General features: G+C 36.4%; 1 protein-coding gene across 4 annotated transcripts in view; it reads left to right on the plus strand.

The window, feature by feature from the left end:
• Positions 1-21,459, plus strand: part of TRIM37 (tripartite motif containing 37) — a 182,233-nt gene that overhangs the window by 50,223 nt on the left and 110,551 nt on the right. For 2 of the 4 annotated variants that reach the window (XM_055577485.1, XM_055577487.1), the window contains exons 12-14: positions 2,484-2,560; positions 13,989-14,054; positions 20,382-20,561. In XM_055577485.1, the coding sequence (XP_055433460.1) occupies positions 2,484-2,560; positions 13,989-14,054; positions 20,382-20,561 (323 nt within the window). The remainder of the gene's footprint in view (positions 1-2,483; positions 2,561-13,988; positions 14,055-20,381; positions 20,562-21,459) is intronic. The other 2 variants (XM_055577486.1, XM_055577488.1) reach the window with 1 other exon arrangement.

Raw genomic sequence — 21,459 nt, forward strand, 5'->3', positions numbered from 1 at the left:
TGTTCCCTTGGTATCTCTAATTTTCTTGAATAGATCTCTAGTCTTTCCCATTCTGTTGTTTTCCTCTATTTCTTTGGATTGATCGCTGAAGAAGGCTTTCTTATCTCTTCTTGCTATTCTTTGGAACTCTGCATTCAGATGCTTATATCTTTCCTTTTCTCCTTTGCTTTTTGCTTCTCTTCTTTTCACAGCTATTTGTAAGGCCTCCCCAGACAGCCATTTTGCTTTTTTGCATTTCTTTTCCATGGGGATGGTCTTGATCCCTGTCTCCTGTACAATGTCACGAACCTCAGTCCATAGTTCATCAGGCACTCTATCTATCAGATCTAGGCCCTTAAATCTATTTCTCACTTCCACTGTATAATCATAAGGGATTTGATTTAGGTCATACCTGAATGGTCTAGTGGTTTTCCCCACTTTCTTCAATTTAAGTCTGAATTTGGCAATAAGGAGTTCATGATCTGAGCCACAGTCAGCTCCTGGTCTTGTTTTTGCTGACTGTATAGAGCTTCTCCATCTTTGGCTGCAAAGAATATAACCAATCTGATTTCGGTGTTGACCATCTGGTGATGTCCATGTATAGAGTCTTCTCTTGTGTTGTTGGAAGAGGGTGTTTGTTATGACCAGGGCATTTTCTTGGCAAAACTCTATTAGTCTTTGCCCTGCTTCATTCCGTATTCCAAGGCCAAATTTGCCTGTTACTCCAGGTGTTTCTTGACTTCCCATTTTTGCATTCCAGTCCCCTATAATGAAAAGGACATCTTTTTTGTATATTGAGCAACTTTTTTGCAGTTTCTTGTGTTCTGTGGCTTACAGTGCTTTTCAGTGACTGACTCTTGGCCATTTTGTGGTTTTCCTTTCTTCTGGTCCATTAGATGTCCCGTTGCTTCTCTCTCCTTTCTCCCACAGTGTGGATACAAGGCAGGTCTTTGTGATTATAGTTGGTCTGTCTTTATCTGCTTATGTTTTTGGGGTTGTGGAGATAAGCTGTTGCCTGGTTTTGTTGTAAATGTTGTTTGTGAACTTTTGGTTTTGATGTTCTATTGTTGTTTTACTTTCAGATTTTGAGAGTTTTAAAAACTATGCTGCTGATTGTGGCAGTCTTTCCAGAATCCTCTGCCTATTGAAAATTCTTAAAGCAGGTATTTTTTTAGAGGTACAGATGGTGCATCGATAAGAGTTATAAAAATCTTGTTCCTTAATATTAAAAATTAGGTCAAAGAGAAATTTCTAATATTACTATGCGATAGAATTCAGAATAAAAAATGTTTACTACCTTTTATTAATTGATTGTATTCCAGGGAAGTTGTTTTAGGACCAAATTTTAAAAGAAGAAAGAAACTCCAGTATTTGCACAAGGATGTTGGTTGATTTTTTAAAATCAGTGTAATTTGCTATGTAATTTATATTTCATAGTTGACTAAATTTAGCACATTTTGACAAATACATACAGTTGCACAGTCATTATCATAGTCATGAGTTTTATCATGCTCAGAAGTTATCTGATTTAACTTTTTCAGCTAATCCTTTTTTTCTCCCTTCCTGGCCCCTCTGCAGCCACTGATCTGTTTTTGTCACTATACTTTTACTTTTTCAGAATTTTATATAATGGGATTATACAGCGTATAATCTTTTGTGTCCAGCTCTTTTCCCTTGAGTGATTATTCATGTTTCTGTAGTATTGTGTTTACTGAGTGATTACCATGTCAACCCTGAATGCTGCGTCAGGACCTTTGAGAGCGAAGTGGCCTAGAAATGAAGGGGTTCAGAAATAGCTGTAACCTTCTGTAGATACATCCCTGCCCTCAGCCCTCACAGTCTGGTTGGGCAAATGTGTTTATACATGTAGTTTTAACAAATGTAATCTCACCCAGTCCTTGAGAAATACAGAAGGGAATAATTTTATTCATAAAATCTCTGTAATAGAAATATGAGCAACTTTAAATCTCCAGACAGAATCTTAAATGGAATCCTAACATATGAAACATAGAAATTATATTTAATTACTTTCAACATCAACATATATTTAATTACTTTCAACTTTCAACAAAAAGTGTTACCTTTTTCTATTTTACTCCTTTTTAATCTTAAATATTATCTCCTTTGTTTTTTTGTCTCCTTCCTCAACTTCCTAGTGAAGTTGAGACTTTTCATTTTTTTGGTATATCTCTTTGGGGTTTTTATTTTTCTTTGAGGCTCATTTTTAAGAGTTCTGTATGTGTTGAAACTCCTGACTCTTTTCAGAGTAGTTTATATTTTCCTTTGTTTGTATGCTTTAATGCTTCTATCTTTATGTAGAAAAAAAAGTTTGTAGACTCTTGGCCTTTTTATCAGCTCTCTTACTGCTTTTAAACTTAAAACTACTTCTCTGTCCAAATATCAGATACTGTTCTATATTTTGTTTGTTTCATTGTGGCTTACATTTTTACATTTAAATTGACTGGAGTTTCTGCTTATATAACATCTTTTTCTTTTTTTTTGAGGATGGAAATGGAGTTGTTCGTGGTTACTACTTATCTGTGTTTCTGGAACTTTCAGCTGGCTTGCCAGAAACTTCCAAGTAAGACATGCAATTAAATAACAAACTTTAGTGTGGGTTTACATGCCTTCTTAGCATTTTTTGTTAACTAGTTTTGTTAACTAATATATTTTATGTTAAGATATTATACCAGTATGGAATCTCTGGCATAGTATGTTGGCATAGACTGTCAGTTCTCAAATTGTATGGCATAAGGACTCTGTACTCTTAAATTTTATTGGGATATCCAAAGAATTTTTCTTTATATGGGTTTATCTGTTGGTATTATCTGAATTAGAAATTAAAACAAAAAATTTTTAATTTTTGTTAATTCACTTTAAAGTAATAATAAATCTATTACATATTAGCATAAATAACATTTTCTTGGAGAATAACTTTTTCTAAAGCAAAATAATACTTGGTGAGAAAACGTATTGTAAAAAACCTCTTAATGTATGGCTTTTCAGTTTACTGTAATAAGTTGTTTGGGTTGAAGTATATATATAAAATCTGGCCTGATGGATTTTGAATTTCATACATAGTTAGGAAAGGTTTTTTTACAGTGAGATACAGTTCACATAGCACATGAAAGTGTTAGTTGCACACTTATGTCCAACTCTTTGCAACCCCGTGGACTGTAGCCCTACAGGCTCCTCTGTCCATGGAATTCTCCAGGCAAGATTGGAGTGGTAGCCATGCCCTTCTCCAGGGGCTCTTCTGCCATCTGAGCCACCAGGGAACCATACTGTAAAGTTCATACCATAAAGTTCATCTTATAAATATAAGTGTAGAATTCAGTAGATTTTAGTATATTCATTGAGTTTGACAGCTATCACCATATCTAATTTCAGAACATTTTCTTTCTTTCTTTTTTTTTTTTTTTAATTTTTTGGCCATGCCTCATGGCATGTGGAATCTTAGTTCCCCAACGAGGGAGCAAACCTGTGCTCCCACACTGGAAGCACAGAATCTTAACCACTGCTGCCAGGGATTTCTGCAGAACATTTTCATCATCCCACAAAGCAACATTGTACTTCTTAGCAATCACTTCCCCTTCCCACCCAGTTCCTGGCAGCCCTAATCTACTTTTTGTTAGGGAGGAACACTTTAAAAAGCAGTTTTAGATAATTGTGAATCATCATTGATAATACCCCAAAATTGAACAAGTGCTTGTTTGTTAAATGTAATTTGTAGTATGAAATCTGGAACCATATCAGTGAATTTTACTTCACTTTGTTACACCATAATCTGTTGGTTTGAATTGAGATATGTGCTTCCAGTTATGGCATAATAGTGATAACCCTTTCTTCTATAACAACCAAAAAAGAAAAACATTTCCTAGACACCAGACCTGAGGCAACAAATGAAAGCAATCCCTGAGAGACAGGAAATAAATCATATCTATGATTGCCTCACTTAACCTTGAGAGAGTTTTCAGGCCATTACACATGGAGGCAGAAATGCAACAGAGTCTGGCTAACTCCTTGAGTTGAGGAGACAGTGCTGAGTGTCCAGGAAGACCAGCACACCTAGAGTGCAGTGGACAGAATACCAGAAGAGAGATCTGGACAAAGAGCTCCAGAGATTTGTAAGGCGTTCTCTTCAAATATGAGAAGGGCACGGCAATGTGCCCTACTCCAGTGTTCTTGCCTGGAGAATCCCATGGACAGAGAAGCTAGGTGGGCTCTAGTGCATGGGCTCGCAAAGAGTCGGTCACAACTCAGTGACTAACACACACTCCTCAAATATTCTGTAGAGTATTGAGCAGAGCCTGCAGGTAAAGAAACCTACCTGAGGTTGGGGGAAGGACCATCTGGGAAGGTTTAGAGGGAGTGGTGCCTGGTGCCTGGTACAGGGCCAGTAATTGTGTTTGTTCCTATCACTGTAGCGGTAACTTCTGATCCATGGGGCATTGAATGAAGTACACAGGACATTTTTGCCTCCCTAGTGGAGAGCAGTCCTAGACTGGACATTGCTCCAGACCCGTCTAACAAGTAAAAGCAAGACCTGGAAGAATTAAATTGTTTCCAGGTAACCTAACAGCAGTCTAGAGCAGAGCTCAAGAAAACTGATAAGATTACAAAAATATCCAGCACACAACAAAGCTAAGGTTACATTATCTGTTATTCAATCAAAGAGTAATTGGCATGCAAAGAGGCAGGAAGACATAACCAGTACTGAGGAGAGTACTGATTTGAGCAAAAACTGTTTGTTTTTTTTTAATGTGAGTTATATCTATTGGTATTTTATGAATTAGAAATTAAAACATTTAAAAAATTAGTTTACTTATGATAATAAACTAATTGCATATTAGCATAAATTACATTTCTATGAATAGTAACTCTAAAACAAAATAATATTTGATGAGAAAACTTGTATTGTTTTGCATTTTTGGAAATCTTTGTATGGCTTAAAAAGACGACTAGGTGCTCATGTGAGAATTAGGAGAAAATATTTTTCTCAGTTTTTATAACTACACTCCATCTCTTCAAAAGTTGAACAGAGATATGGAAGATATAAAAAATTCATACTGAACTTATTGAGAATGAACTAACTATATTTGAAATGAAGAATACACTGGATGGCATGAATGATAGATTAGATACTACAGAAGAAAGGATTAATTGATTAATTAATTAAGAAAAGATTAATTAATGAATTAATGGACCTGAAGGCATTAGCTATAGAAACTATTCAAAATGTGAACATAGAGAATAGAATTCCAAAACTATAAAACAACTTTAAGTAGCTTAATGTACAAATATCTGGAGTCCTCAAAGAAGGGGATGGGAAGGAAAAAGTAAATACTTTGCAAACTTGATAAAAGCTTTAAGCCCATGGATCCAGAAGTTCAGTGAACTATAAGCACATGAAACATGAAGGAAACATCAAAGCACATCATAATCAAATTGCTTAAAACCAGTGGTAAACAAAATATCTTAAACTGGCAGTGAAAAAAATAAGTCATTAAATTTAGAGGCACAAAGGTAAGGGTGAAATCAGGTTTCTCACTGGAAACAATACAAGTGAAACGATAATATAGCAACATTTTAAAAAGATTGAAAGAAACTAACATTAACCTAGAGTTTTATAATCGGCAAGAATATATTTTAAAAAATACAGTGAAACTAAGACATTTTCAGATCTGAACTATAAGAAATGTTCAAGTACATGCTTCAGACAGGGTATATAATACCAGGTGAACCTCTGAATTTAAACAAAGAAATGAAGAGTACCAGAAATGGAAATTACTTGGGTAAATAAAGTTTTTCTTCTGTTACCAAAGTAATTTTAAGTGATAATTGACAATATAATAAAGAACAGTAGCATTATATTTCGGGGTTTTTAACATATTTAGAAGCAAAATTCACAACAAAAACAGCTGTATAAAGGCCAAAAGAGGAAACTTCCTAGGTGGTCCAGTAGTTAAAATCTGCCTGCCAATCTTGGAGACATGGGTTTGATCCCTGGTCCTGGAAGGTCCTCCGTGCCACAGAGCAGCTGACCCCGTGCACCACAGCCACTGAGCTTACGCTCTAGAGCCCATGAGCTGCAACTACTGAAGCCTTCACGCCTCGAGCACGTGTTCTGCAGCAAGAGAAGCCACCACACGGAGAAGCCAGTGCACAGGAGAAGCCCCTGCTCACCACAACTAGAGAGCCTGTGTGCAGCAGTGAAGACCCAGCTAAACCAGAAATAAACAAATAATTGTTTTAAAAGGCCAAACGATTAAAGCATGGAAGTATAGTGTAAGATTCTGACACTATATGTAAAGTGGTATAATAACAATTAAAGCTAGACTGTGATATGTTAAAGATACATACTATCCTATTATTTTTTCTTGCCTCTTGTAACAAATTACCAGAAATTTGGCAGCTTAAAACAACAGATAACATTTCCCTCACATTTCTGGAGGCCAAAAATCCAAAAACCATTGCTAGGCCAAAATCAGAGTTTCAGTAGAGTTGTGCTAGCTCCAGTTACACTAAGGGAGATCTGTTTCCTGCCTTTTTCAACTTTTGCGTACTGCCAGCATTCTTGGGCTTATGACAGTGTCACTCCTATCTCTGCCTTTGGTCATGTTGCCTTACCTTTTTTTGTCTCTGTCAGATCTTCCTCTGCCTTTCTCTTACAGTGACATTTATGGTTACATTTAGGGTGTACGTGGATTTTCCAGGACAGTCCCCTCATCTCCGGATCCTTGGCTTAATTGCAGCTGTGTATTCCCAGTCACAGGTTCTGAGAATTAAGATGTCAATACCTTGGGGATACTGTTCAGCCTCCCATAACTATAAACTATAAAGCCACTGCTAAAATGACAGAGATGTTTAGTTTATAAAGCAGTGGTGGGGATAAAATTGAACCAAATCCTAGTCTTAAAGCAGGCAGGAAAAGATAAGTGGTAACAAAACACAGATGGGAGGAATAGTAAGATGTGGCACCGTAAATGGTCTAAACACCCCAAATAAAAAGTGGAAATTGTCAGATTGGCTAGAATAGCAAAACTCAAGTGTATGCCAAACCTAAGAAATGTGCTTTAAATGTAAAGATATACCATACTAATCAAAACCAAGTTGGAGATGTTACTTTAATATCCAAGTAGATTTCAAAGGAAAGCATATTACCAGAGATAAAGAAGTTTATTTCACAGTGATAAAAGGATCACTTAATGAAGAGGACATTCAATGATTATAAATATTTCTGTTTATACTCTGGTAACAGATTTTGAAAATGCACAAAGCAAAAACTGATAGAAGTATAAGAAGAAATAGAACTTCTTCTCTCAGTTGATACAGCAGGTAGGCAGAAAATCATCAAGGATATAGTAAATCTGGATAGCCCTGTCACCCAGCCTGACTTGCTGGATGTTTATAGACTCTTTGATCCAACGGTAGCAGAATGCAAATTATCCTTAAGTGTGCACAAAATATTTACCAAGAAAGACCATATTCTGGAATGTGAAATATGTCTGAAAAAATTCAAATCATTCAGGTTTTTTTTTTTAACTGTAATGAATTCAGTTTAGCTGTTTGTAATAGATATTTTAAAAATCTGACATAGTTGAAAAGTAAATAACATACTTCTAAATAATGCCTGGATCCCAGAGGAAATCATAATAGATTTTTAAAAAGGTTTTTGAACTGGAGTGAAAACACAGCATACCAGAATTTGTAGTATGTCGCTAAAGCAATAGGTAGGGGAAATTTATATGACTAAATGCCCATATAAGTGAAAAGCAGAAAGGCCTTAAATAAGTGTCAGTGTCTGTTTTAATAAACTAGAAAAAAGAACAAGTTAAATGAAAAGTAAACGGAATAAAAATAGTAACAAAGATAAAAAATGCAATGAAATAAACATGCAGTAGAGAAAATCATTGAAGTCTAAAGGATAACATTTAAAGTCTAACACTGTATAACTGAAGATATATAATAAAGCCATAGTATTAGCGTAATACAGCATCATATTATCGTAAGAGAAAGATGATCAATGGAATATACAGATCTTCATGATCTGAAAGTAGAGCAGTTCTCTGAAACCTTTTGTAAGATGAAATGGCATCAAGTGAAGAAACAATTACCTTGAGACATATCTGCTAACGGATGCACAGAATATTAAAGGATAAAGTACATATGCTTACAGACACAGTTCAAAGCTCTGGCAGCTTGATACTGAGATGCTGGGTATAGTTCCTTGGGAAGGAGGCTGGTGGTGGCACGCTTGCTGCTCAGAGCATGCCTCTGTACTGGCTTGCTACAAAATAAGCGCTGAATGCTATTTTCACTTTTCAGCTGGTTTTGTTTTTTTTTTTTTAAGTGAAATTTTTCTTGGTTAGCAAAAACAAGTACTAGTGTAGACCTTTTTGTAAAAAGTAAAGTGGCGGAAAGAGAATGTTAAAAAATTGGGGATACCTGTGTTACAATTCCAGAAATAAATGCACTTTCATTATGAAATTAGTGGTTGAAAAAGATGCAAAGACAGTGCTGTGGGGAAGGTGTAATCTTTTCAACAAATTGCGCTTGAACATTTAGATGTTCATATACAAAAAAATGGAACTCGGATCCATACCTCACACTATAGACTTAAACTAACTGAAAATTGTTCCTAGACCTAGATTTAAGTTGTAAAATAATAAAACTTGCTGGAGATAACACAAGAGGAAATGTACTTTTGTCTTGGGCGTCGTTATTTTAGTTAAAATGCAAAAGCACAATCCACAAAAAAACACATTTGTAAATTAGACTTCATGGGAATTATAAAGTTGTCTTCCTCAGATTATGTGGAGTTGAACTGATAATAAATTAACAAGGTCCCTTCCCCATAGTGGCAAAAAGTTTGTGCGACACCCCATAAAGAAGGTATATACATGGCAAAATAAGCCTGTGTAAGGTGTTTATAGCATTAGTCATTAGGAAAACAAATTTACCTACAAAATAATACTACCGTGTCGTATTAGAGTAGCTATAATTACAAAGATCATACCACGTGTAGAGAAATCTGAAATCTTAGAATATAGAGAAATCTGGAGTCTTAGATGCTTCTGGTGGGAATATAAAATGATACAATGACTTCTGTAAACAAGTTGGTGTAAACAAGTCATACACTTCTGTATGACTCAGTCAAACCACTTTTAGATATTTACCTCAGAGAAAAGGAACTAGATATCCAACAAAGTCTTATAGAAATGTTCGTAGTAACTACATTTTGAATAGCCAAGTAAAATCAACCCTAATGGCCAGCAACAGATAAATAAGCAAATTTTGCTATGGCTAGACAATGAAATAAAACTTAGCAATAAAAAATAATGAACTGTTGACACATGTGACAATAGGACTTTTAAATTATTTTAAATGAAAGGAGCCAGATTAAAAAGAGCACATATGAATGATTCTATTTATATAAACCTCTAGAAAAATGCAGACTAATCTATAGTGACAGTGCAGATGTGTGGTTGCTGAGAGATGGGGCAGGCTGGGCTGAGGTTGGTTGGAAGGTGTAGGGAGAAGGTAAGAGAAGAATTATGCGAGGCAGAGGAGACTCGGTATGGTGGATATGTGTTTTGGTTGCTGTACTGGTAATGGTTTTATGGATATATATAAATATGTGTCTGACTTACCGATTATACACTTAAGTTCCACATCATTAAAGCTTTTTGTTTATGGCTGTGCTAAGTCTTCCTTGCTGCTCAGGCTTTTTCTCTAGTTGTGGCGGGCGGGGCTCCTCTCTCTGTGCAGGCTTCTCATTGTGGTGGTTTCTTTTGTTGTAGAGCATGAGCTCTAGGGTGTGGGCTTCAATAGTTGCAGCTTGCGATCTCGATCGAGAACACAGGCGCTCAACATTGTGGCTTGCGGGCTAAGTTGCTCCGCCACATGTGGAATCTTCCTGAACCAGGGATCGAACCTGTATCCTCTGCATTGCAAGTTGGATTCTTAATCACTGGACCACCAGAAAAGGCCCATTTCATTAAAACTTATTCAGAAAAACAATTAAAACTTTATTGGCCTGTCTTATACTTTGCATGGATCTTTTACTCATGTATGACTTTGTAACACTCTGGGTTAATCATTTAGAAAATAATTTTTTACTAAAAACAGTTGATACATTTCATTATGCAGTATCAGTCACATTCGTTGATAGCACCGTTTTCATAATAAAAGTCTTAAAGTATTGAAAAGCTTTTAAGTTCATGTGGTACATACAAGTTTTCCAGGATTATGGTTTTCTTTTTTTTTTTTTTTTTTTTGCTTGAAAGTGTGTTTTATCACTGGCAACAGATACTGGCAGTTCTTTTCCTTAGTTATTTTGGTCCAGAACATGTCTGCCGGGTATCTACAACTGAATAACTATTGTTCGTCAGTTCTTTCAGTTTGTTTCACAAAAAAGTGACTGATCTTGGAACTCAGTTGAACAAAGTGGTTTTTTCGAAGGCAACCATTGCAGCATAAGTACTTTTTGAATGTTTCCCATTTGTGACACCAAGTGTTGAGGTTTAATAACATTTGTCATTTTTACTACTTCTTCAAAGATACTCCCCGCCCCCCCCCCCGAAAATATGTAGCAGTGAATAGTATGATTACTGGTACATTTTAACTACCATTGCTTTTGCACCATTAGCGAAAATGTCAAACACAGTGAAAAAGGCAAATAACATCTTAGCATTATTACAAAGATTGGTTTTGACTTTTTGGATTGCTGAAAGAATCATAGGAACTGACCCGCAATAGCACAACCTCTGACATAGACTAACCTTAATGCAGAACATTCTTGCCACCACTCGTGAGTCAAACTATGAATAAAGCTGGTAGTATAGAAAGGATTCTGGCCTCTGAGTTGTAACTATTAATATATTTTAGCCGTAACTCTGTCCCAGATCTGTGATCTGAAGCCGTGGACTGTTGCTATTGGACCTGTATTGTTTCTATAATAGCCAACATCTGCCCAGGGACGGTGGAGCCTGGTGGGCTGCCATCTGTGGGGTCGCACAGAGTCGGACACGACTGAAGCGACTTAGCAGCAGCAGCTGAGTATGTACTTTGTGCTGTGCACTTGCCTTCTGTAACTCAGTTTGCTTTACTGCCACCTCATGTGCCGTCACTGCTATCATCACTCCCGTTTTACAGATGGAAGTATAGCAGCTAAGTTATTCACTTACGTTCAGCATTGTTAAAATGCAGTCTGTTTAACATAGATTTTTCTTTCTCTGTATTCTTTGTTCTTAACCACCAAATTTGTAATTGGAAGGTGGTTGATCATGGACAGAATTATAAGAAGTTTAGTCATTATAGGATTTTGTTCATAACCCTGTTGCTACCATTAATCTTGGTTCTCTTCTTGTCTCTTGACTATTTTCTGATCTGTAGATAGGCATAACTCAGAGATATTGCAGGTTTGGTTCTAGACCACTGCAATAAAGCAAGTCACATAAAAGTTATATTTATAGTATATTAAGTGTGCGATAGTAGTATGTCTCAGAAAACAGTATACATGTCTAATTTAAAATACCTTGTTGCTATAAAATGCAAACCATCACTGAGTCATCAGTGGGTCATAATTCTTTGCTGGTGGATATTTGGTGGCTGTTGTCTGATCAGGGTAGTGATTGCTAAAGGCTAGGGTGGGTGTAGCAACTTCTTTAAATAAGATAACAGTAAAGTTTGCAGCATTGATTGACTTGTCCTCTCATGTATGGTTTCTCTGTAGCATGCAGTGCTGTTTGTTAGCATTTTACTCACAGTAGAACTTGTTTCAGATTTGGAGTCAATCCTCTCAAATCCTGACTTTGCTTTATCAACTATTGTTGCCCGACTTTTTTGTGACCCTGTGGATTATAGCCCGCCATGCTCCTCTGTGCATGGGATTTTCCAGGCAAGAATACTAGAGTGGATTGCCATTTCCTTCACCAGTGCTTTATCAACTAAATTTATGTAATATTCTAAATCCTTTGTTATCATTTCAATAACCTTCACAGTATCTTTACCTGGAGTAGGTTGTGTCTCAAGAAACCTTTTTTTTTTCTCATTCGTAGAAAGTAGCTCCTCATCCATTAAAGTTTTATGGAGATGGTAGCAGTTCAGTCACATCTTCAGGCTCTACTTCTCATTCTGATTCTCTCGCTGTTTCTGCCATGTCTGCAGTTACTTCCTCCACTGAGATCTTCAGCCCCTTCAAGTCTTTTGTGAGGTTTGGAGTCAAGTTCTTCCAAAGTCGTCTTAATGTTGATTTTTCCAACCTCTTCCCACAAATCATGAATGGTCTTTTTGGCGTCTAGAATGGTTAAACCTTTCCAGGTTTTCAATTTACTTTACCTGGATCCATCAGAGCAATTACTACAGCAGTTATTGCCTTATGAAATATATTTCTTAATTAATAAGAGTTGAAAGTCAAAATTACTCCTTATCTGTGGGCCGCAGAATGGATGTGCGTGAGCAGGCCTGAAAGCAACAGCAGTTTTGTACATCTCCATCAGAGCTCTTGGGTGGCCAGGTGCATTGTCAATGAGCAGTAATACTTTGCAAAAAGTTTTTTTTCCAGAGCAGTAAATCTCAACAGGGGGCTTAAAATATTCAGTTAACCACAGGTAAAGAGATGGGTTGTCCTCAGGCTTTGTTCTTTTTATAGAGCAAAGGCAGAGTAAATTTAGCATAGTTCTTAAGGGCTCTAGGGTTTTCAGAAAGGTAAATGAGCATTAGCTTCAGCTTAAAGTCACCAGCTACATTAGCTCCTGACAAAACTCAGCCTGTCCTCGGATGCTTTGAAGCCAGACATTACTTCTGTATAGCTTGCTGCAGCTTCTATACCAGCTTCTGGTTTTATGTTATGAAGACAGCTTCATTCCTTCAACCTCAGCAACCAGCCTCTGGTAGCTTTAAATTTTTCTTCTGCCTCTTCGTCTCTCTCAGCCTTTGTGGAATTGAGACTTAGGACCTTGCTGTGGATTAGGCTTTGCCTTAGGGGAATGTTGTAGCTTGTTTGTTCTTCTATCTGGACCACTAAAACTTTCTCCATGTCATCAGTGATACGGTTTAGCTTTTTAAATTGTGTGTTCACTGGAGTAACACTTTCAACTTCCTGTAAGAATTTTTCCTTGGCATTCGTAGCTTGGCTAACTGTTTGACACAAGTGGCCTATCTTTCAGCCTCTCTTGGCTTTCAACATGTTTTCCTCATTAACCTTAATCATTTCTAGCTTTTGATTTAAAATAAGACTTGAGTTTCTCTTTCACTTAAACACTTAAAGGCCATTAATTTGTCTCATTTCAGTATTGTTATATCTCAGGAATAGGGAGGCCTAAGAGAAGGAAAGAAATTGGGGAGGTGGGGCAGGGAAGACAGATGCTGATAGGTAAAGCAGTCAGAACATACACGTTTATCAGTTAAGTTTGTTGTTGGATATGGTTTGTGGCACCCCAAAACAATTCCATCAGAGGTCACTTGTCATAGATCATGATTACAGATATAACAATAATAATGTAAAAGTTTGAAAGATTGTGAGAATTACAAACTGTGACATAGACATGAAGTGACTAAATGCTGTTGGAACAGGGGAGCCAAATAGACTGTTTGATGCAAGGTTGCCACAAACCTTCAATGTGTAACAGTGATATACCTCTGAAGTACAAAAAACCAAAAGCACAATAAAACAAGTTGTGTCTGTACCTGTGTTTCTTACCTTCCTAAGATTCTCCTCTTGCTGATAGGTAGATTTTGTGACATTTCTGTTGCTTTTGGTGCTGGTTTCATTTTGCATGCTTTTATTGTTGATATATACACTTAAGGAACTTAAAGTTTACATCATAAGTAGTAGTAATATTATCAGTGATAAGGAAAATTCAGGATACTAAGGTTTAAGATTAGAATTGTGTATTTGCTAGATATTATCTGAATACCTTAATGAGAATGTTCTGTTTGGGTAAAAACAGGCATCTTATCATTGGGTTTTTTTTTCTTTTCTTTTTTTTGGCTGTGCTATGCAGCATGTGCTGCTGCACTCAATATGCCAGCAAATTTGGAAAACTCAAGTGGCCACAGGACTGGAAAAGGTCAGTTTGCATTCCAAACCCAAAGAAAGGCAATGCCAAAGAATGCTCAAACTACTGCACAATTGCCCTCATCTCACACTCTAGCAAAATAATGCTCAAAATTCTCCAAGCCAGGCTTCAATAGTACGTGAACCATGAACTTCCAGATGTTCAAGCTGGTTTTAGAAAAGGCAGAGGAACCAGAGATCAAATTGCCAACATCTGTTGGATCACTGAAAAAGCGAGAGAGTTCCAGAAAAACATCTACTTCTGCTTTATCGACTCTGCCAAAGCCTTGACTGTGTGGATCACAACAAACTGTGGAAAATTCTTCAAGAGATGGGAATACCAGACCACCTGACCTGCCTCCTGAGAAATCTTTATGCAGGTCAGGAAGCAACAGTTAGAACTGGACATGGAACAACAGACTCATTCCAAATCGGGAAATGAGTACGTCAAGGCTGTATATTGTCACCCTACTTATTTAATTTATATGCAGAGTACATCATGAGAAATGCTGGGCTGGAAGAAGCACAAGCTGGAATCAAGATTGCCGGGAGAAATATCAATAACCTCAGATATGCAGATGACACCACCCTTATGGCAAAAAGCAAAGAAGAACTAAAGAGCCTCTTGATGAAAGTCAAAGAGGAGAGTGAAAAAGTTGGCTTAAAACTCAACATTCAGAAAACTAAGATCATGGCATCTGGTCCCATCACTTCATAGCAAGTAAATGGGAAACAGTTGAAACAGAGACTTTATATTTTGGGGCTCCAAAATCACTGCAGATAGTGACTGCAGCCATGAAATTGAAAGACACTTACTCCTTGGAAGAAAGGCTATGACCAATCTAGACAGCATATTAAAAAGGAGAGATCCGTCTAGTCAAAGCTATGGTTTTTCCAGTAGTCATGTATGGATGTGAGAGTCAGAGTATAAAGAAAACTGAGCGCCAAAGACTTGATACTTTTGAACTGTGGTGTTTGAGAAGATTCTTGAGAGTCTCTTGGACTGCAAGGAGATCCAACCAGTCCATCCTAAAGGAAATCAGTCCTGAGTATTCACTGTAAGGACTGATGCTGAAACTCCAGTACTTTGGCCACCTGTTGCGAAGAGTTGACTCATTGGAAAAGACCCTGATGCTGGGAAAGATTGAAGGCAGAAGGAGAAGGGAATGACAGAGGATGAGATGGTTGGATGGCATCACTGACTCAATGGACATGAGTTTGAGTAAGCTCTGGGAGTTGGTGATGGACAGGGAAGCCTGGCGTGCTGCACTCCATGGAGTCGCAAAGAGTCAGATATGACTGAGCGACTGAACTGACTAACTGATGCAGCATGTAGTGTCTTAGTTCCCCGACGAGGGATAGAACCTGCTTCCTCATCAGTGAAAGTGCAGAGTCCTAACCCTTGGGCCACTAGGAATTTCCCTTACCTGTTAATTCTCTTTAACAGTCCAGTAAGCCTAGAGAAAAGTTTTGAATACTTCTTAAATTAATTATTGAAACATCATTCAATTATGGGATTGAGAGTTTACCAGTGAGGTAGTTTAACTGTCAGAAAATGAAGTAAAAATATAAATCATTGTATTATCTAGTAGATTTTAATAACACCTGGGACGCTGCAGAAGTACTTTGATAATTTCATTGTATGTAAATACCTTTCTCCCTGTGTGTGTTACCGTAAACCTGTCTTGGCTTTAGAGCAAATTTACATGTGAGTGATACCCTCAAATTGGCTCTTAACAGTATTTACTGAGCTGACTTGTTTTAGAGAAGGAAATTTCTTTGAGTTGCTTAAGAAAAGAATAGAACTTTCCCTTGGGGAGTAATACTAATGAGACTAAAATTTTAAGTTAATGATTGTTCAGTTCACTCAGACTTTCAGTTTGATAAAAGAAAGGAATTTAAGTTGGAATATTCAAATTTGAGGTTTTAGTTTTATCTGAGATTAGGGTTGAGTTGCTTTATAAATAACATAGCTTGGATTAATTGCTATATTTAATAGAAACATAGGTGTATATCTGTCATAATTTTAAATAACTAATGCAAGGACTTCCCTGGTGATCCAGTGGCCAAGACTCTGTGCTGCCACACAGGGGACCCAGGTTCAATCCCTGGTTAGGGAACTATAATAGCTCCTACATGCTGCAACTAAAACCCGGCCCAGCCAAATAAATAATTTTATTTTTAAAGAGAGAACTAATGCAGATAAAAGAATGATCTTTTTTCAAATACTATATGCTTTTTTACATAATAAACTGATTTTTCAAAAATTGTTTTATATTGATTTTAAAGTTAACACCTGTCTTGATCCTGGATGTATTTAACCATCTGCATGAATGTCTTTCTCCCTAGATTGTCAACATTCTTGGTTGTTTCTCTATGAATTTTGAGGTTTTAACTACTCATTTTTAAAATAGAAGTAAATTTTATTTTTGAGATGAAATTCATATATAAAGCATTTTTAAATACACAGTTCAGGGGAAATTAGTGTGTTTCCAGTGTTGTACAATCACCACCTCTCTCTAATTTCAGAATGTTTTCATCATCTCAGAACACCTTATACCCATCCTTTCCTTCTTTCAATCCTAGATAATTACTATTCTGAATATTTCATATAAAAGTTCATACAATTTGGGATCTTTTATATTTGATGTCTTTTTAGTTATTATTAGCATAGTGTGTTCAGGGGTCAACCAGTGTTGAAGCATCAAAACTTCGTTCTTTTATATGGGTGAACAATATTCCATTGTATGTATATACCTCAGTTTGTTTATCCACGTATCTGTTAATGGACATATGGATTGTTTCCATCTTTTGGCTATTATGAGTAATCCTGCTATAAATATTTCATGTACAAGTTTTTATTTTTATATGGGCTTAGGTTTTCATTTCTTTTGAATATGTATCAATAGTGGAATTGCTAGGTTATATGGTAATTCTGTATTTTTAACATTCTGAGGAACTGCCATACTGTTTTCTACAGTAGATGCATTATTTCCCATTTTTAGATTATATTTTATAGGCATCCTAGTGAATTTGAAGTGGTATCTCATTTGATTTTGACCTGCATTTCCTTAATGACTGGTGAGATTGAGCATCTTTTCATGTTTTGTTTTGTATTTTCCATTTGTATATATTCTTTGGAGAAATGAGAAATTTCTATTCAAGTTCATTGTTCATTTTTAAAATAGGTTGCTTGTCTCTTAATTGCTGAGTTCCAAGAATTTTCTATATATTTTTATACTAAGTCCTTATCAGACATGTGATTTGAAAACTTTATTCCATTCTGTGAGTTGTCTTTTCAGTTTCTTGATAATGTCCTCTGATGCACAAAAATTTTAAATTTTTGTGAAGTCCAAGTTACCTATTTCTTGCTCATGCTTTGGAGTCAAGTCTCCGAATCCATTGCCAAATTCAAATTCTTGAGTATTTACCCCTGTATTTTCTTCTAAGAGTTTTATAATTTTAGCCCTTGTATTTGGGTCATTGATCTCTTTGGAGTTCATTTTTGTGTATGAAATTAGGAAGTTGTATATGAAATACATATATAAAATTTGCATGTAATCAGATTTCTTAGTGCCATTTGTTTTTTTGTTGTTATTGGTTTTGGTTTTAGGGGGGTTGTTTGTTTTGTTTTTTGGCTTCCCTTTGCAATTTTTGGGATCCCAGTTCCCTGGCCAGGTACTGAACCCAGCAAAAGCCTGGTCTCCCAACCATTGGACCACCGAGGAAATCCCTCAGCACCATTTGTTGAGGAAGCTTTCCTTTCTCTATTGAATCATCTTAGAACCTTTGTAAAATATCGGTTGTACATAGGTATTGGGGTTTATTTTTAGACATTTAGTGGCAACTCTTGTTGGTGAGAGCAGGCCTCACAACTGCAATATCTAGACAGACAAAATATCATAGCTTTTGCATTAGTTTGTGCCATCAATCTATTAATAATACACTGTGAGAGATACTGATATAAAAATCATTTGATAGTACTTAAATACAGTTGACCATTGAACATCGCAGGGATTAGGGTTACCAGTCCTCCACAGAGTCAAAAATCTGCATGTAACTTTTCATTGGTCCTTCCTTTCCTGGGTTCCTCCATACCCACAGTTCCACATGCTCGGATTCCAACAACCACAAGTTGTAGTGCTGTAGTGTTTACTATTAACAAATTCACCTTGAAGTGGACCAGTGCAGTTCAAACCTGTGTTGTTCAAGGGTCAACTGTATTTACATTCATTTGTAGGTAAAGAACTGTAATTTTTTCTTTTGCCCTTTGCAAGCAGAAGTAGAAGACTAAGGTATTGGGTTTTTGGTTGTTGTTGTTGTTGTTGTTTTTTTAACATGATATTTTACCTGTTTCTATGCCATTCTCCCAAATCTTCCCACCCTCACCCTCTCCCAGAGTCCATAAGACTGTTCTATACATCAGTGTCTCTTTTGCTGTCTCGTACACAGGGTTATTGTTACCATCTTTCTAAATTCCATATATATGCGTTAGTATACTGTATTGGTGTTTTTCTTTCTGGCTTACTTCACTCTGTATAATAGGCTCCAGTTTCATCCACCTCATTAGAACTGATTCAAATGTATTCTTTTTAATGGCTGAGTAATACTCATGGTGTATATGTACCACAGCTTTCTTATCCATTCATCTGCTGATGGACATCTAGGTTGCTTCCATGTCCTGGCTATTATAAACAGTGCTGCGATGAACACTGGGGTACACGTGTCTCTTTCCCTTCTGGTTTCCTCAGTGTGTATGCCCAGCAGTGGGATTGCTGGATCATAAGGCAGTTCTATTTCCAGTTTTTTAAGGAATCTCCACACTGTTCTCCATAGTGGCTGTATTAGTTTGCATTCCCACCAACAGTGTAAGAGGGTTCCCTTTTCTCCACACCCTCTCCAGCATTTATTACTTGTAGACTTTTGGATCGCAGCCATTCTGACTGGTGTGAAATGGTACCTCATAGTGGTTTTGATTTGCATTTCTCTGATAATGAGTGATGTTGAGCATCTTTTCATGTGTTTGTTAGCCATCTGTATGTCTTCTTTGGAGAAATGTCTATTTAGTTCTTTGGCCCATTTTTTGATTGGGTCATTTATTTTTCTGGAGTTGAGCTTTGGGAGTTGCTTGTATATTCTCGAGATTAGTTGTTTGTCAGTTGCTTCATTTGCTATTATCTTCTCCCATTCTGAAGGCTGTCTTTTCACCTGTGCAGAAGCTTTTAAGGTTAATTAGGTCCCATTTGTTTATTTTTGCTTTTATTTCCAATATTCTGGGAGGTGGGTCATAGAGGATCCTGCTGTGATGTATGTCCGAGAGTGTTTTGCCTATGTTCTCCTCTAGGAGTTTTATAGTTTCTGGTCTTACGTTCAGGTCTTTAATCCATTTTGAGTTTATTTTTGTGTATGGTGTTAGAAAGTGTTCTAGTTCATTCTTAAAGAGATTGTTTTTAATCCATTGTATATTCTTGCCTCCTTTGTCAAAGATAAGGTGTCCATATGTGCGTGGATTTATCTCTGGGCTTTCTGTTTTGTTCCATTGATCTATATTTCTGTCTTTGTGCCAGTACCATACTGTCTTGATGACTGTGGCTTTGTAGTAGAGCCTGAAGTCAGGTAGGTTGATGCCTCCAGTTCCATTCTTCTTTCTCAAGATCGCTTTGGCTATTCGAGGTTTTTTGTATTTCCATACAAATTGTGAAATTTTTAAAAGTTTATCTCCACCAAAAAGGAGAAGCTTTATATTCCTTCTGATGATCTTTTTTCACTTTTTGTTCTTGCAGTAACAATACTTTCTGAGTAAAAATGAGTTTGAAGACTTGAAAATTTTATACTATTTAAGATATGGAAGTCTAAATGTACTGGCTTTCCCACTGTATACTTATTTTCTACTAGAAAATTTTATAGGCTTGAGTTTCTGAATGCACAGTTAATTTATGATAAATTGAATTAGAAAAATATAGTATTCAAATTTTATAATTTATTTTAAAACTGTATTGTGGTACATCTCAAAGAAAGTGGTAGAATAGGTATTGGATATATGGAAAAATACATAGTGTTGCTAAAATGTGTAACCTTTAAAGTACTGTTTTATACAAAATTTATTCATTTTCTAAGGTGGTACCTGCTGTAATGGTGAACACTTTTAAAGAGGGGGAAAGGACCTAGTGCTGATTATGTCATAATTCCATTCATAATACTGTTGTCATGATCCTTTCTGAAAGACATGTAGCTGTATATATCAGTAAGTTTCTTCTTAGGTACTTAATGACCTTGATGTTTTTATGTCTTTTATTCTTGCTTTAGTACCTCTATATTTATAGTCTGTTTTCAATTTTAGATATGAATATCGCGTAGAGATGGTTCATCAATCCTGCAATGATCCTACCAAAAATATCATTCGAGAATTTGCATCTGACTTTGAAGTTGGAGAATGCTGGGGTTATAATAGATTTTTCCGTTTGGACTTACTTGCAAATGAAGGATACTTGAATCGACAGAATGATACAGTGATTTTAAGGTAATAGGAAGCATTTGTATTTTGGTGTGTATCACAGGGAATAATGTCATCAGAACTTTAAAGTCTTCACTTAACCAAGATGAATATTGTAATCTACACTAACTGTAATCTACCATGTTCTTACCCATTTAATTTCAGAAGTCCTGTGTGGTCAGTGAATAAGCTAGTGAGAAATGTGTGTGACATTTAGTTAGTAATTCCATAAAAAATGGACTTACCTGGTGGCTCAGCACTAAAGAATCTGCCTGTAATGCAGGAGACCTGGGTTCAGTCCCTGGGTCGGAAAGATCCCGAGGAGGAGGGCATGGCAACCCACTCTAGTATTCTTGCCTGGAGAATCCCATGCACTGAGGAGCCTGGCAGGCTACAGTCCATAGGGTCAAAGAGTCGAACACATCTGAAGCAACGGAGCTTGCTCGCTCTCCATAAAGAGTAAACTACTATTTCCAATAAACATGGTAATGTCCCATTTATCTGTTGAAATTCTAGCAGCTTCACCATTTGGAAATTCAAGAATAGCATGATATCAAGTAATTTTTTCCCCCCACTGGAAATTGTATATTGTATTTGGATGGCTGGCTTTGTAAGCTTAGTTTCACAAAAACATTTTCAGTTTCTTCTAGATAATATCAAATTAAAAGTAAGGGAATACAGATGAAAATTGATGAAAATAAGCTAAGAGTTGGTAGTTGATGTGTCATTTACAATAAAGGACAGAACATAAGCAGGGACTGTAGAATTGCAACAGCCCTGTTTAATATTGGGGTACTTTTATAATTCAGTTTTGGGACATCATTATATCCAATTTTAATTTGATGATCAAAATGAGAGCTTGAGTAGTTAAAAAAAGAAATTCAAATATGTTTTGAATTGAGAGGTTTTAGAGTGTTTAACAGTT

Source organism: Bubalus kerabau, chromosome 4 (assembly GCF_029407905.1).
Source record: "Bubalus kerabau isolate K-KA32 ecotype Philippines breed swamp buffalo chromosome 4, PCC_UOA_SB_1v2, whole genome shotgun sequence".
Classification (NCBI taxonomy): Eukaryota; Metazoa; Chordata; class Mammalia; order Artiodactyla; family Bovidae; genus Bubalus; species Bubalus kerabau.